Source organism: Camelina sativa, chromosome 9 (genome assembly GCF_030686135.1).
Source record: "Camelina sativa cultivar CO46 ecotype springtype chromosome 9, ASM3068613v1".
In the NCBI taxonomy this organism is placed as follows: Eukaryota; Viridiplantae; Streptophyta; class Magnoliopsida; order Brassicales; family Brassicaceae; genus Camelina; species Camelina sativa.
The window spans coordinates 29,370,970-29,388,012 of NC_141888.1; the positions used below are offsets into that span (position 1 = coordinate 29,370,970).

Consider the following 17,043-nt stretch of genomic DNA (forward strand, 5'->3'; position numbering starts at 1 on the left):
TAAAATCAAGGGTGTGGGTAGTTAAATTCTAGGAGGTTTAAATAAAAAAAAATCATTATGAATGTATGAGAAAAGGGTAGATCATCAAGAGTTAAGCTTTGTATGCTCAAATTGTTCTCAGTCTTAGATAGTTTTCACGACTGTCTAGCATTCCACTTTTTGAGAGAAACCACCTAAAGAATTTGCTTGAAACCACCTTATCAAAAAGCCTTACCCTCGAAACCGATTGAGCTTGATTCACCTTCCATTTGCAAGAATTCGCCAAACACTTAATTGAATGTGAAAGAGATGTTCCTTATCTTTAGTTGGAGGTTGAGCTAGATCGATACATGGCAATAAGCATAGAAAAATATTTGTAAGTATGTTGATTGATCTTAGCACCATTAAACTATCTTTAAGGACTATAGCTTGCATCCTTCGGTTAGCATCTTAAGGTTATGAGTCCCCACTTTCAAACCGTACCTTCTTACTTACTTGCTAGAGTACTAGCAAGATTTAAGTTTCGGGGTCTGATAACACTCTAATTTACATGTTTTTAGCATCCTTTTTTGTCCATATTTTGCATTGTTCATACCTCTAACTTAGCATTTTTAGACCATTTACTGTAGGAATCAAGTTTTAGAGTATTTAGGGTGTTGTATTTCTGCATTTGCATATATTGGATGAAAACAGGTGCTAAAGAGCCAAAAATGGGGAAAAACAAGGACAACTCGAGCATGTACCCGAAGGAGCCATTGAGCTACAAGAACAAGTCCGAACCCCAACACGATCGAAGAGGATCCAAGAGCGCGAAGAGCAACCCGAAGATCCAACGAGGAGTTACCCGACTCAAGCCTCGTGCACCCCATCGAGTAGACCATCGAGCAGGTCTGGGAAGCTAGGTCAAATGGGTTTCCATATATAAACCCCCTCTTTCCCTAGCTCGAAAACGAGTACGCCGCAGACCCTCAAACCAGAGAGCGAGAGCTTCTGTGAGAGAACTGAGCGACTCAACATATTTTTCTTGTTTTTGCACTTTTATTTTGTAGTTTTTCATAGATCTTTGATCCCTACTCTTTTCTACTCTACTCTATCTTTTTATTAATGTCATTTTCGTTTATTTCTATGGCTTTATCATTTGTTTCTATGTCCGAGTAGTGTAGCAAAGTTTCTACGGATGGGATAGATGATTAGGTGTTCTTGATCGGTTAGGATGTTTTAGTTGATTGTTATGATAAATAAATTTCCTTCTAGGTTGATGTTCTTAATGCGGTCAACAGACCGACAGGTTGAGACTAGATCTAGGGCGTTTATAATGCTACAGGCCGAAAGGAGTAGATAAAATGCTTGATTAGGTCAATACTAGAGGTATACTTAACTTTGAGTGACAAAATCAGATAAGTCTAAGTATATTGACAAAAATGAATTGTTCTTAATGCCTGCTTGTTCATATTGCTAGTGCGACAGTGTGGTAGTATGTTTAAGGTTGATTGTTACTAGTGCGACAGTGTGGTGACAAGGTTTTAGAGGTTCATTGTCTAGGAAATAATTGCTTGAGGCATGTAAGGCATCCGTATCGGTCTAGAACACTTAGGATTCGATTACCCCCATCCTTAGGAACTTTCGTATTTCATTATTTGCATTTTCCTTACTTACTCGACTACTTACCCGATCAGGTACACGATAACCTGTATCGAGTAATACCTCGAGCTGTTCATATTTCACTTGCATACTCGATCACCCCACTCGATCCTGTACACGATTGCTTGCATCGAGTGGTTAGGTCGTGTGGTTTACTTGTTTATATTCTCTTGCTTTGTTTATATTAGGATTATTAGAACCAAACCTCCTTATTGCTTGGCTTGACTTGCTTGATTCTGATTACATCATATCTGCTAGCATACCAACCATTTGGATTGATAACCCTTTGTACTACAACTGCATAGGGAATTGATACCCTTGGTGAAAACTAGTTTATCAGCGAGACGTCTCTCGGCTTATCCTGTTACGTGTTTCGAATACCAAGTTTTTGGGTGGTAGTTGAGATGAGCTCGTCGTACCTTTTAGGTTTTGCCCTGGTGTCCGGCTTACCCTGTGGGTCCCCCGAGGTCGGCAAGAGTGTGCAAGTAAGAACTTGGCTTATTCAAACTTGACCGCCTGCTAGCTGAATGCGAGACTGGGCTCGGCTTCTTTGTGCGGATTATTTCACCGATGCATCCATGTGAAACGCGTTTTAAATCGTACACCTGGCCAGGGTGACGATGTAGAAGCTGGACACTTGTTAAGACGGACTCGTTTGAGAGAGCTTATTTGACTAAGTGTACTCTTGCGAGTGTAGCTTTTTTGTTGTTGTAAATGTCTTATTTTGAAGAACAGATGAGCTCGGTATGTCGAGCGTTTTTTTTTTTTTAATTTTTTTTAGCTAATGATATTATAATGTTTAACTTACCGTTGATCTTCTAAACATGCAAGACGAGTAGGTGTTGAGTTGCGAGTCGGTCGTCGACGTCGAGCTGCAAGCTGATCGAATTGCGAGGCCATCGTTTGTGTTGGGTTTGTGGACAGACCATTGCGTGGATTCGATATTTATTTGTGAAGGTTTGGGGAGCTCTTGCGTGAATTCGACTCCTAGATGGGTGGTTTGTCGTTGGTTGGATGATCGGCTTGCAGGTAGCAGAGACGAGCTCCAAAGGCTAATGTCAGTGACGAGCTTGGTAATAGAGACGAGCTTGGTAGGTCGACAATATAGATAAGTTTGAAAGATCAATTGTTTGCCAGGTCGCCAAGTATGAATGTTGGGAAGATCAGAGCTAGTGAGGTCGTTTCTCGCAATATTGGAGATATCAGAGGGTAGCGTAGTGGTTTGGGCGAGGTCGCCATTGAGAAGGAACAAGAGATGATGGGTTTGCGCGTAAATGGTAGTGTCGCCGCTATTGAAAGACTTGTTGAGAGGTCGGCAGGCTGGGTTTAGTTGCCGCGAGCTTGGCTAGACTTCCCGCGAGGTTGCCCGTGCTGGTGTTAGACAAGCTGGAGGGTGGTGTGACGGAGACTTCGCAGATCTGGGTCCTGTTAATCTACGTGAAGGTGGCGAAGGCGAGGGAGGCGCGACCGAGGGTGTCGCCGTCACAGGTCGTCGGATCGGAGGCGATGCACATATGGTCGGTAAATCATTAGTTGAGGTTGGCAAATCGCCTAATTTTGATCGGCACATGTCCGGTACTTGGTTGTGTGGCGATGACGAAAATGCAGATCGGCTGGCGATTGAGGTCAACACCTCTAAGGTAGGAGGGCGGCGCGAGTTGGGGTCTCGCGCGATCAGGATTGAGATCGGTCTTTCGAGCAAGGAGGGGGGATTGACTAGTGAGGGTAAGCGTTTGTGCGTCAGAGTTGGCAAAATTGGCACTATGGGTGAGGGGGTCGGCCAATGGAGGTCGGCGGGACGTTGTACGGTGCCCTAGAGGTCGTCCCTGTGTGGGCGGCATATCTCCAATCTATGTCGGCACTTGTCTAACCGTTATGGTGAAATCCAAGGTCGGCTCTTAATTGGAGGTGGCGAGGCTGGCTATACAAGTATATTGGAGGTATATTGGGCGATGTGAGCGAGAGAGGTCATAGGTTCGACCCCTCTCTTTATTCCTTTTACTTTTGTGTTTGTGCTTCTCTTTTTTTTTTTAGTCTCCAAAGAACAAAATCTAGCCGCCGCTCCTCGCTTCTTTGCCGATAGTCGGTCGGTAGGAGATTCCGTTGACCGTCGATCAAGATGACCTGATGGTGGTCGGCGGTCGTCCTGGTTCAGCCCGCGCGCGCAGAGACTTTGAGGTCGGCATCATAAGAAACAAATCCAAGGTCGGCATAGGGCGACGAGGGCGGAGAGAACACTGCAGCGGGGGTCGGCGCGGCCTGCACACGGATCTTGTTTCTGTCGGCGAGGATGGCCATCATGAGGTTAGCGCCAATTTCGGCTTGGGCGGCGACTGCTCTCGAGGTTGGTCTCGAGGTTCGTTGGGTGGAGATGGCTCATAGGAGCGAGAGTGGAGGTCGGTATAATGAGTGTGATTCTTGCTTGGCTGAGAGCGAGGTAAAGGTCGGCTTTGCGACTAGGAGGTGAGATAGGCAACAGGATGGTGAGGCCGAGAGTGAAAGCAACAACGCTGGTTATGGTCATCGCAAGATCGGCACCTCTCGTGAGATTGGTACGTTTCGTGAGATCAACATCTCTTGCGAGGCCGCTCATGGTGATGCTCGGTATCTCTTGCGAGGCCGCCCGTGGTGATGCTTTGTTAATCGGAGGGTGGAGCGACCGAGAATCTGCCAATTTGGATCCGGCTAGGTTTGAGACTGATCAAGGGGATGTGGAGCTGAGCGTTGATGTCGGGTTTGGTTGTCGCGAGCTTGGCGACACCTCTCATGTGGTCGGCACTTCTCACGGTGATGCTTTCGACGGTATCGATATTGATATTGGGGAAGAGTGGAGATTTTGGTTTCCCCATCGAGGGTTTGACCGACGATCGTGATTTTGACGATATTCTTGAGTTTGGTGAAAAGTGGTGGTTTCATGGATCTTTCTTTGGCTAACGAGAGGCCTACTACATCACCAATGGCTGTTACTGGAGGAAGAATGGGCGCTCTGAGAGCTCCCAAAGTCGATGGTGTGTCGGTGCTTGTTCCTCTACTGTTGGAGTGAGTTGATTTGATTATGGTAAGCTTTTTTTTTTTTTTTTTTTTACGATGATCATTGAGCATGTCACCGTAGTGTTGTCGTCGACAGACCCCTACGATGATGAACTTCGATCGGTATCTGTGGCTCTACTAGCGTTCTTTGATTGGCGGAAGTTGGTGTGGCAGCGTGTCCTGGTCGGCAAGGTCACTTGCATGTCGACGCTTGTGTGTTAAGTCGCTAGAGCGTGTTGATTTGATCTTGTGATGCTTCTTATGTTGTAGTGAGTGTGTCAAGTCGCTCGGTTGTTCGCCTGTCCTGGCTAACGAGTATGTCCATGATAGTCTGCATCAGATCGTCGAGCTTGTTTCTGTGTCCAGCAAGCAAGGGAGCTGAGAGGGCGGCACCGTCAGTGAAAACTAGAGCCACGGTTTGGAGATGCTGGGCATGTGTGGCAACAAGAGGTTCTGATGGCGTATCGGGCGCTGGTGTAGAGGTTGTGTTGTTCAGAGTAGCGCCCTCGACTGTTGTCGTCGCGGAAGGTGGAGGTGGGAGAGTGGCAGCGTTGGTGAGAGTGGTGGTGAGGAGAGCGGCAGCGTCGGTGACCAGCTGGGGTTGTGGTAGGACCGGCTTCAGCGTGTGCAGCTACGAGAGGCTCGGAAGGCGCGTCAGGCGCTGATGGAGAGATTGTGCTCGGTATAGCAAACATGGATTTGCCGACTACAAAAACAGTCACTAAACAGTCGCAAACTACTTAGTTACGACTGATTGGCGACTGAAATACGTAGTCGCTAAACACTGCGTCGCTAAAATAATCAGTCGCCAAACAGTCGACACGGAGCTACTAATTGGCGACTGATAAGTGTTGTCGTTCTTCCCTAGCCAAACAGTCGCTAAAGTTGCGACTGAATTTGCAACGCTTTAGCGACTGATCTGGTTACTCATTTGCGACTGTTTTGGTTACTGTTTTGTGTACGTTTCGGTGACTGTTTTACGACTGTTTAATTATCATGTTTTTTAAAAAATTCTGGTAAAAACAAATTATTTGATTTTGTAATACCAAAACTGATTATGAAAACTATAACTAAAACATAACAAACATGAAATTAAACAAACACATAAGTTTAATTTTACATCCAACATCATAGTTGTAGAAAACATCCAAACAATCATTACAAAATTTTTTGTAAGTTTCAGAGCAAAGAGGTACAGGAAGTGGAATCGGTTGGCATAGAAACAACAGGAGTTTCAGAGCAAAGAGGTACATCTGCTGGCTGTCATCTCTAACCTTCTTCCTTTGGACTAACACCCCAATACGTTTTCCACCACCGAGTAAAGCAGTAACAGCCTCTTTCACCGTCCTCTGAAACCAAAAGTATTAAGTATCATGACTAATGTTATGAAATAACATTGATCATTGCACACAGCAGAACCAAAACATCTAAAGAGACGGACAGGAAAAGACAAATTAATCACGCACCTTCAGTAAGCCTACAGTTGCTGTCTCTGGAACTTCAATAACAAGCTCCAGAATCCTAAGGGACTTGATGCTGAACTTTACTGCAAACAATGATATAACATGAGACCCACCACTTCAAAAAATATGAGTTTTGTTAGCACTAGAAAAACACAAGAGTTATTGAATAGCTCAAGTCATGTTGAATAGTCCATAACAGAAAAACACAAGAGTTATTGAAAAATAAAGATTCAACCCTTTATAATACTAAAACATTAAAATCCAAGTGAATATACCTTGTAAGCACCAACATCAAACTCATTTTCGAGCATGTCCAGCAAGTGTTCATCGAGAACATAGACAAACTGCACTTCTTACAACAATTTACCTTCGTTCCTGCAAACAGCGGAGGTTAAAACATGAATCAAAGGTTCTTTACTTTTTCAATCTCCAGAACATTTGTTTATTTATGTGTAAAGACGAATAACTAACCAGTCCTTGACAATTTTTCTTCTTCCTCATGATCCAGCTCAGTAAAGAACACCTGCAAGATATCAACGGTATTGGATATATGGACTAACCTGCTGTCGACTACACCTGCAAACCAAGAAGTAAAATTCTTCTGTTATAGTTCTCCAATTTCAAGCAAATTTTACTAATTCTGAAATAGAAATTAGGGAACGACACAACAGTGATGATTCTCTTGCTTCCCTTCTTTGCAGACCAACGCTCAAGTCTTAATTCAAAACTTGAGATTCTGGCGAAACCAAACAAATCTAGCAGCGTAGAGAGAAGCACAAGAAACAATAGGTGAATAAAAAAAATTAGAGTCATCTAGCCAACTATAAATAAAACCTTTGGAAAACTTCATTAGCTTTAAAAAAGACATCTAGCAAGAAACACTTTGAGCTCAGCCGAGAACCAAACCTAAACTTAGAGACATCTTCAGATAGTTGAACATGAAATATGTAAAGTGAAGCTAGAAGAAAGTTTGAAACTTTAACCTGAACTCTTTGCAATTTTAGAAAGAATCACAAGCCCATCTCTGTTAGTAACCCGAAACTGGAATCGTGTGAGATAAAAGGAGACATCAATGGCAATAGACACGGCAGCGTTATAGCTTGAAGGCGTAGTAGAAAGAAAGCGACGAGGGGAATGATGAGGAATAGGGTTTTGGATCTGGGTCTGGAGGAAGTAGTACGATTGAGAGAAATTGAGATACAAGGAAGGACTATGGCGTTTCTTGATTGAGTTGGGGATGTGAGGGATTAGGGTTTTGAGGAATAAACGAAAGAAGAAGAGAAACGATTGAGAAGAGATTTGAGGGATTAGAGTTTTCTCGGGAAAGAGGAGAAATGATTTGGGTTTGAGCCGTTTTGTTAGGGCCCAAATTTGGTTTAAAGCCCAAATTAAATAAAACAGTCGTTAAAGAGTAGCTGTTTAGTCGCAATGTTTGGCGACTGTCAAATTGGTCTCCAAACTAGTCGCAAATTGGCGACTACACTGCGACATTATGCATCAGTCTCGAATTAGCATCTATTAGGCGACTGTTTTATTTTAGTAGCCATTGAGTAGCAAAACAATAGCAATTCAGTCGCTAAATTTAGCGACTGTGTTTTAGGTCGCAACTTGCAGTCGGCAATTCCATGTTTTCTTGTAGTGCTCGGCAGGGAGCTCGGCGGAGGGACAGTTCGTGTTCTCGTTCGCCCCCATCGCTGCTCCGTTGCTTTGTTGAGGTCTTCGCTGGGGTTTGTCATGAGTCTTGAAACTTCGAGGAAGTGAGGACTGTCGGTCTTGATTTGTCAAAAGAAGCGCTCTACTCTTGCCCCACGGTGGGCGCCAATTGTTTGTACCGGGGATTGCACAACACTAAGTAAATAAAGATTTTTTGGGGAAAGAGTGAAGCTGATTCTTTTATTAACGATAAAAACGTGAGGTCGTCACAAACACGAGTCGAGATTGAGCTCGTCAGTTCACAGGAGAACTAACAAGCGAATAATGACGAGCTTGGAAGCTGAAAAGAATTACACAAAAGACGATAATAGTTTTAGACGCAAAATATTGCTCTCTGGGTATTTCCCCAGGGTCAGGATCCCCTTTTCAATAGATGTCTCGAACTATTTATAAGCGAATATAGAGTTAGGGCACTCTAGGGTTTTCTACGTGAAATCTCGAGATTGTCCTCCGAAGTTGGCCCATTTCCTGCTATCTATGGTGAGTCTTTGTTGGGCCGAGTTGGCATATGGGGCAAAGTCCATATCCAACAAGTATTGAAATTTTTTTCTTAGTTTTGTCTTATCTGTATGAATGATGATACCATCTTGGGTAGTTAAACGAGGGATTGTATTGTTAGAGAAAATGATACTAAATTAGGAAAGGTTTTAGAGGATATAGTGAACACCAAGACGCAAAAACATGTTTCAGGAATTAAAGAAAGTAGGAAAATCAAAACCAAACTGAGACGCAATAGTGGGGAAAGATTACAAGAGACGCAAAACTCGTTGTAAGTAATAATATAGTTGGGGTATGCACTTGGATCCATCTGAAAACTTTGGATATCCAGGTTCACTTGGCTAGAGTCTGCCACTGGCCTGCAATTCACAAACGATCGATGGTTCATATTTACCGGGTAAAAGTATGAGTTAGTCATGTTCCATCTCTCTTCCTGCCATGGTCCATATCTCTAGTGTCCAAAGCTTAAAATGGACTCACGTCTCACTGTGTCATCAAGGTTCACAAGCTGATCTGTGATGGATAGTGTAGGCGGTCTTGAGGGAAGATAACGAAAGGGAAGCCCTATTCGTTGGCTCATTCAAATGGTCCATCTAAATGAAAAATCCAAATGTTGTATGTTTTTTCTAAAAATGAGCATCATCCAGATAGATAATCTAAATGAGTTTTTAAATTGTAGGGAAAATTTTAAAACTCTTTTTTTTTTTTTTGACAACAGAGAACAAGATTAGCTCAGGTGAGCCAAATTGTTGGAATATTATTTACAAAGGTAACTAGATGCGGCAATGTACGAACGCGTCGCGCAAGACTGTCCGCTTTACCATTCTGAGAGCGAGGAATGTAGGCCAAAGAGAAAGAAACGAACTCCTCCTTATCCGTCTGTATGTCCTCCAAATAAGGCAGAAAGGCTGGCCACTCGGAAGGCGAAGACACCATCTTCACTAAGTCGGAGCAGTCGGTAAGAAAAACAACAGAGTGATTGTCCGCTCCAATCATACAACGCATGGCCCAAACAAGGGCCTCGATCTCAGCATGAAGAGGAGAGAGACTACGACGATGATTGGCAGCACCCATAGTTGGGGATTCACCCCAAGGCGATGTACAAAACCATCCTCTACCCGCAAAACGATCTGTTGCTTTCCAAGAGCCATCTACAAAACAAATATAATTGGATAGGGATCTTGGGACCCCTGATCCTCCCCGGTCCTGTTGCCGTAGGGGGGCGGGAACATCCGGGATTGATACCAGTTCATCCACTTGAGCTAAAGCCCACGCACGCGCCTCATCTTCCGCCAACCGTAAAATGGCTAGGGGATTAGAATCCAGATTACTAAAGAGTTTATCATTACGCGCTTTCCATATATACCACAAGAGCCAAGGGAAACAATCATAGTTCGGTATTTCGGTGAAACGCCAAAAGAGATAATCCATATTTGTGAAAACAGACCCGGAAGGGAAAAATTCTGGAGCTGTCGGGAAGGTCGACAAGGCCCAGACTTGTCTAGCTGGCGGACATTCAAAAAGAGTATGATTAATCGTCTCCTCCTGAATTCCACAAAGACCACACAGAGCATCACAACTCAAACCACGTTTGCTAAGGTTTGCCGTAACAGCTATACAACCGGAAAGCACTTGCCACATGAAGTGACGTAGCTTTGGTGGGCATCTGATTTTCCATACAAAGGCCTGAAGAGGTACGATATCTGGTCCAAATACCTTCGGTTCAGATGGAAGTTTTGTATCTGAGCGAAGAGTATGATATCCCGACTTTACCGAATATTTACCACACTTGGTAAAATGCCATCCTAGAAGATCCGGAGAATCCGGTTGTCGCAACGGCAAGGCAGAAATTATAGCTACATCTTCCGGAACAAAAGTTGCCGTAAGCTGAGCCATATCCCAGGAGTTAGAACTCCTGTCAATAAAATTGGTAACTCGAAGCAAAGGGTCCGAAGGTGTCCCTGTGCTTAGTGCTGGTCTCGGGAATTGAGCAGGGATCCATGGATCCGTCCATACCGAGATGGAGGCGCCAGATCCTACCCGTTTAATGAGTCCTTTGTTAACCAGAGAGCGAGCAGAAATCATACTCCGCCACCCATAGGAAGGAGAGTAAGATTTAATTGGATCCAAAGGATCTGAATGACGATAGTAGCGTCCCTTAAAAACCCGGGCAAAAAGTGAATCTGGAACTGTAATCAGCCGCCAAAGCTGTTTTGCCAGCAAGGCAGTATTATAATCATCCAAACAACGAAAACCCAAACCTCCTGCGTCTTTACCATGGCAAAGTTTGTCCCACGCCACCCAGTGTAACCCTCGTGACTGTCCAGACGAGCTCCACCAAAAATTAGAAATAGCACTAGTCAATTTCCTCGTAACCGTCTTAGGCAACCGAAAGCAGGACATGACAAAAGTAGGAACCGCTGTAGCAACCGACTTGACCATTACCTCTTTCCCGCCTTTGGACAAAAGTCTAGCCGGCCACCCACTGGCCCTAGCCTGTAACCTATCTTGTACAAAGGAAAAGATTTTTGTCTTCGCACCACCCAGACTTTCCGGAATACCTAAATAAGATCCCATACCACCCAACTTTGTAATTCCTAGAACCCCTTTCAACTCCTCCCGACGATCGTGGTCCACCGTATGCCCAAACTGGACCGAGGACTTTTGAAAATTAATTTGTTGACCCGAGACCCTTTCATATTGCTTTAGAATTCCTAAGACCACCTCGCATTGCTCCTTCGTAGCCCGACAGAAGAAAAGACTGTCATCCGCAAATAACAGATGTGATATGGCAGGACTAGCAGTCGAAACCTTAATCCCAGTAATAAGTTTTAGCCGCTCTGCCTTACAAAAATGGGCGATAAGCACCTCTGTACAAAGAATAAAAAGGTAGGGCGACAAAGGATCCCCTTGACGCAGCCCCCGACAAGGCGTAATGGATCCATGAGCCTGACCATTAATCAGAACCTTGTACTGGAACCTTGTACTGAACTGACCGTACACAATACATATAGTTAGACCATTTGGATGAAAATGATTTATCTAAAAATAACAAATAACCAATATACCTTTATTATATTATAAATGATATTTTTACTATTACCTTGCAAAATAACATACTGTATTTTGTTTTGTCCAACCTGCAAAATCTATTTTCCGTCAAAATTAAAATCATGTTTTCTCACCAAAACTGCAATATCATATTTTTGTTTAAAACCGAAAAAATTATTTCATGAAAGTAAAATTTGTAAATGTCAAAAATAATAATTTATAAATTATTTAGTTGTAAATATATTTCAGATCAATACCTGTAATTAATATGGTTTAAATGAATTTATTAAAAATTATATTAAAACATGGGTATTTTAGTTATTTTTCTTATCAAATTCCTATAGATGAAAATGAAAATAAGTCAAACAAATATATTTTCATTCAAACGCATTATCTAGATGATCTATTTTTTGGTTTTGTTTGTTAGGTCATTTGGCCTTCAAATACATCACTTAGATGTTTCACTTGGATAGATCATTTGGGTGGAGATGCAAAATGACCAAACTAACAGGGCTTGAATATCCTCACCACTTGGAACTTTATAGCTCTCGCTAACTTTGTCCTTCGCGAACCCCATCAGCCAATAGCCCAATACGCAGTAACATCTTCGGCTCAGATTCGGTCTTTATTTTAGTAATGAGTGAACCGATCAGATTCGGTTTGATTCAGATTTGAAGAAAAGTAAATAAGATTTGGATGTTGTAGTCAGAGCTTCAAAATCTTGCCACCTTGTGTTCGAGTTTGATTCGTCTAATATGTATTAGGCTATTCCTATCACACAAAGCCTGTTAGTTAGCCAGTTAGAGGGATTAACATTGGATTTGGATCTCGTGGTTCACTCGTCAAGTATGTGTATCTTGTGGACCAAGTAAAATGAAGTAAAGCCCAATCCAAATAATATTCTATATCTTGATATTACTTATTGACTTATTGTACAAGCTATTTCCTTATATGTTTAGGAAAGTTTACATTATATTGTGTTAGCAATATGTCAAAACTAATCACTTTATATATATATATATATATATATGTATGCCTTGATTTTACGTGACACAACTCAATAACTATCTATTCTATAATATTTGTCATCAACCATGACTCTATGGCTATGGTGGAAGTCAGCGAAGGAGAGGTGGTGGTAACGTTGTTCATCTCGATGGTGAACGGTAGGTTTTTTTAATGTTAGATGACTGTTGCAGGATTTGATTGCGGACAGCGGCAGAACTGAATAATGGATTATGGGGATCAAATATTGCTAATATGTATAAATTATGAAATTTTTATTAAAAAATTAAGAGATAATATAAACACAAACAAAATTAGTAGAAAAATAAAAAAGGGATCAAAAAGGTAGTAGAACCAGAGATATGGGTGTCAAATCACTAAAAACAAACCAAATTTGCCATTATGTAATACTAGGATGTCGGTCCGTGCGTTACCGCACGGGAAAGTGAAAATTTGAAATGATTAACATTGTTAATTTCACATTTCTGAGTGAAAGTTTTTTGGTAAATTTTTAACTGTATAATATAAAAGTCATAAATCATGACTAAGATGAATTAACCAAATTAGTTAAATAAAAAATTTGTTATATATATATATATAAATAAAAAATCGATTCAGTGACAATAAGAGAATAAACTTAAAGATATATAAATCTAGGTTTACTGAATTATACTCAGATAATCAATTTTGAAAGATATTCACATAGAATAAATTTAAATCATTATTCTATCAAAATTTATAAAAAAAATAATAAGAGACTCAGGAAGAAAGAGCTCATAGTTGCAACTGCAACCAACCAAATTGACTAAAAAGATAAATCTATGAAAAATTAGAAATCACAATTAATTACTTAAATTAATACTTGAAAGAGATGATCAATACAGTTAGATGGAAAACGACACCAAACAAAAGTTAGATGAATGAATCAATAAATAAAACAATTCAAAATTTTTAACAAAGATGAGTGAATTAATGTTGATTAATAAATTGAAAGAAAATAATACTCTAGAATTTTTAAATTTGGAGGTATTAAACAATAGTCAGATAACAAAAACTCTTTTCAAGGTCCATAAATATATACTCCCTCCGTTTCATAATATAGGATGTTTAGAGAAATTTTTTTGTTTTATAATATAGGATGTTTTCAAGTTTCTATGTAACTTTTAGATTAATTTAATACTTTCTATTATGCAGTCTTGTTTGTGATTGGTTAAACTTTTTTAAAGTGGTCATTTCTTAATCTGTGTGTTTTACTCAAAACATCTTATATTTTAAAGAGGTGTGAAACAAAAATGTGCAAAAACTAACAAATGTGAACATTGAAAGTTGGGAGTATGACGAAGAAACACAATTGTTGTATCAAAATATTGCAACTTTTAAGATCATTAACAAATCTAAACAGTTAGATGAGATAATAAAAACAATATCATCCGTCATATTTAAATTGACCCCTAAAAGTGAGTTTGCTATAAAATATAAACATATAAATCTATGATTTTATTTATTAACTTGTAAGTTTAAAAATACTCAGAAAACAATAAATTCGAAACTTGTTTTTGTATTCCATAAAAATTTATACATAATAAACAAAGAGGTGTAAAATATAATGGTGTAAAACATAGAGGGGTCTTTGTAAAATATAATGGTGTAAAACATAGAGGGGTGAAAAAAAATGTGAAAACAATTAATAGGTGCAATTTTTGAAGATGGGGGTACGATGAAAAGATGCAAATATATGAAAATAAATACGTGTGAAACAAAAAGGTGTGAAGCAAAAAGATGCAAAAACTAACAAGTGCAAACATTGAAATCAAGGGGTACGACGAAGAAACACAATTGTTGGATCAAAACACTGCAACTTTATATAAACAAAGAGGTGTAAGATAAAAAGGTGTGAAAACTAACGGGTGCCTACATGGAAAGTTGGGGGTACGACGAAGAAACACAATTGTTGGATCGAGTCTTTGAAATTTTTGAGATCATTAACAAAGGGTGAGATCATTAATAATACTTAAATAATAAAAATTCTTTTCAAAATCCATAAAAATCTGTATATATATAAAAACAAAAAGGTGTGAAACAAAGGTGTGAAACAAAAATGTGCAAAAACTAACAAGTGCAACCATTGAAAGCTAGGGGTACGACGAAGAAACACAATTGTTGGATCAAAACATTGCAACTTTATATAAACAAATTAAAGAGGTGTAAAATAAAAAGGTGTGAAAACTAACGGATGCCAACATAGAAAGATGTAGGTGCAACGAAGAAACACAATTGTTGGACCGAAACTTTGCAACTTTTGAGATCATTAACAAAGGATGAGATCATTAATCATACTCAAAGAACAAAAACTCTTTTTAAAGTCCGTAAAAATCAGTATATATATAAAAACAAAGAGTGTGAAACAAAAAAGTGTGAAACAAAAATGTGCAAAAACTAACAAGTGCAACCATTGAAAGCTAGGGGTACAACGAATAAACACAATTGTTGGATCAAAACATTGCAACTTTATATAAACAAAGAGGTGTAAAACAAACAGGTATAAAAACTAACAGGTGCCAACATGAAAAGTTGGGGTTGCAACGAAGAAACACAACTGTTGGACCAAAACTTTGCAACTTTGAGATCATTAACAAAGGGTGAGATCATTAATAATATTCAAAGAACAAAAACTCTTTTCAAAGTCCATAAAAATATGTATATATATAAAAACAAAGAGTGTGAAAACAAAGAAGTGTGAAACAAAAATGTGTGAAAACTAACAAGTGCAATCATTGAAAGCTAGGGGTACGACGAAGAAACACAATTGTTGGATCAAAACGTTGCAACTTTATATAAACAAACAGGTGTAAAACAAAAAGGTGTGAAAATTAACGGGTGCCAACATGGAAAGTTGGGGGTGCAACGAAGAAACACAATTGTTGGACTGAAACATTGCAACTTTTGAGATCATTAACAAAGGGTTTAATAGGTGCGATTTTTAAAAGATGGGGGTACGACGAAGAAACACGATTATTGGAAAAAAGAAATTTGCAACTATTGGGATCATTAATAATTTTAAACCGTTAGATGAGATAATAGAAACAATCTCATCCGTTAGATTAAAGTTGATCCCCAAAAGTGAGTTTGCTATTATATATAGATATATACAAGCCTAGAGTAAAAATTTCATAAATTTTATGAGTGTTAGTTGACACCCCTCTTCCTTCCGTAGTTCCGCCACTGGTTGCGGAGGGCTGAAGTGAGTCGTCGGCCGTTGTAACTGCCGTGATTTGTGTCCGTCGGACCGGTTTGAACAGATCTAGGCAATTAAGTAGGTAAACATATTGAAGTTGACAAAGCAATTGCAAGATAGCTGATGAAAAAAAAATTAAGTAGATTTGTGCATCAATACTGTCTAGCTAACAATTAAGTTCACCAATACTGTCTAGCTAACAATTAAGTAGATTTGTGCATCAATACGTCATGCTCACGATGTCATGCATACATCATACATGCTGCTTGTAAAACATATTACCATATAAATACGTGCATGTATATCGTTTGGGTGAAGCATGCATTGGGTGAAGCATGTATGCATGAGCATGATGTATTGAAATATATGTACATGCACGTATAATGTATTTATATGGCAATATGTTATACAAATCAAATCACTATATGATGTATTCCCTCTGTTCTAAATTATAAGAGTTTTAGAAAAACATAAAAATAAAAAAAAAACAATAAATATTTTATTATTTAACAAAATTTAACCAATAGCAAAAAAAAACTGCAGAATTTATATAGTCAAAAACTATTGAATTAATATTAAAAAGTGCATAAAATTTTGAAAAAATCTTAGAAAATGAAACAAAAATAAATGGCTAAAAAATCTTATAATTTGGAACAGAGGGAGTATAATTCATTTTGCGTCCATATAAATTCCAAGTATACTAATTTGGAACAGAGGGAGTATACTAATTTTCGTTTTCTACCAAAGAGTTACGTTTAATTACATTTTCTAATTTTCGTTTTCTACCAAAAAGTCTACCGACGTCCGTACACGACTTCTACGTAACACATTAATAAATCATATTTGGAATTATGAAAAGGTCCATATACCATATATAAAGACTAAGCACAACGTGGCCAGAGATGATGACATGATGATTCATGTTTCTACATCTTCGCACGTTCCGATCCATCAGATTGGATTACTTGTTTTACTCTTTTTCGTCTTCCTCATCACTTGTTCATTGTTAGACTTGCGCCCCCATCCATTGTGGATATAGATTCTCGCCGTTGATAACGAAACATATGACACATTTCAAGATTTTTTTTTTTTGTTTGCCTAGAGTATTTTCATAAACATTATGAACAAATAAATCAGCTTATTTATGTTGCTGTTTCTGATTACCGTCCACTATAAAACATTATAGTAAAGTCTAGTTAATAGGACAACAATTTACGTAGGATGATGGTACCATATCACTCGTTTGTGGTATCTGAGGCCTTCTTGCTCTGTCTTTTAATGGCCGACGTTGGAAGTGGAACTGAGAACAATGGACTTTTTTTTTTTTTTTTTTTTGAATGAATGTAAAATTTTATTCATCAAAAAAACCGTTTTCTCTTTACATCAAATGTAAGCTGGGTTTAAGGTTTGTTGAAAAGCATACATTAG

The 17,043-nt window shown here is 39.4% G+C and overlaps 1 protein-coding gene across 1 annotated transcript; it reads right to left on the bottom strand.

Annotated features, from left to right (window-relative positions):
- Positions 1 to 6,579: 6,579 nt before the first annotated feature.
- LOC147938958 (uncharacterized) lies at positions 6,580 to 11,980 on the bottom strand. Its single transcript, XM_087465816.1, has 4 exons — positions 11,948 to 11,980; positions 9,116 to 11,366; positions 8,805 to 8,888; positions 6,580 to 6,689 (listed from the first exon to the last, which is right to left on the bottom strand). The coding sequence occupies exons 1-4, from the start codon at positions 11,978 to 11,980 to the stop codon at positions 6,580 to 6,582; spliced, it is 2,478 nt and encodes an 825-aa protein (XP_087321942.1).
- Positions 11,981 to 17,043: the final 5,063 nt, after the last annotated feature.

Bases quoted from the DNA above. Each gene is read 5' to 3' on its own strand.
- LOC147938958 (XM_087465816.1), bottom strand. From the start codon at position 11,980: ATGTTACTGCGTATTGGGCTATTGGCTGATGGG. The intron at 11,367-11,947 runs GTTCGCGAAGGA...TGTTATTTTTAG, and splicing joins TTGGGCTATTGGCTGATGGG to ATAAATCATTTTCATCCAAA. The intron at 8,889-9,115 runs GTACATTGCCGC...GCCAACGAATAG, and splicing joins CAGTCTTGCGCGACGCGTTC to GGCTTCCCTTTCGTTATCTT.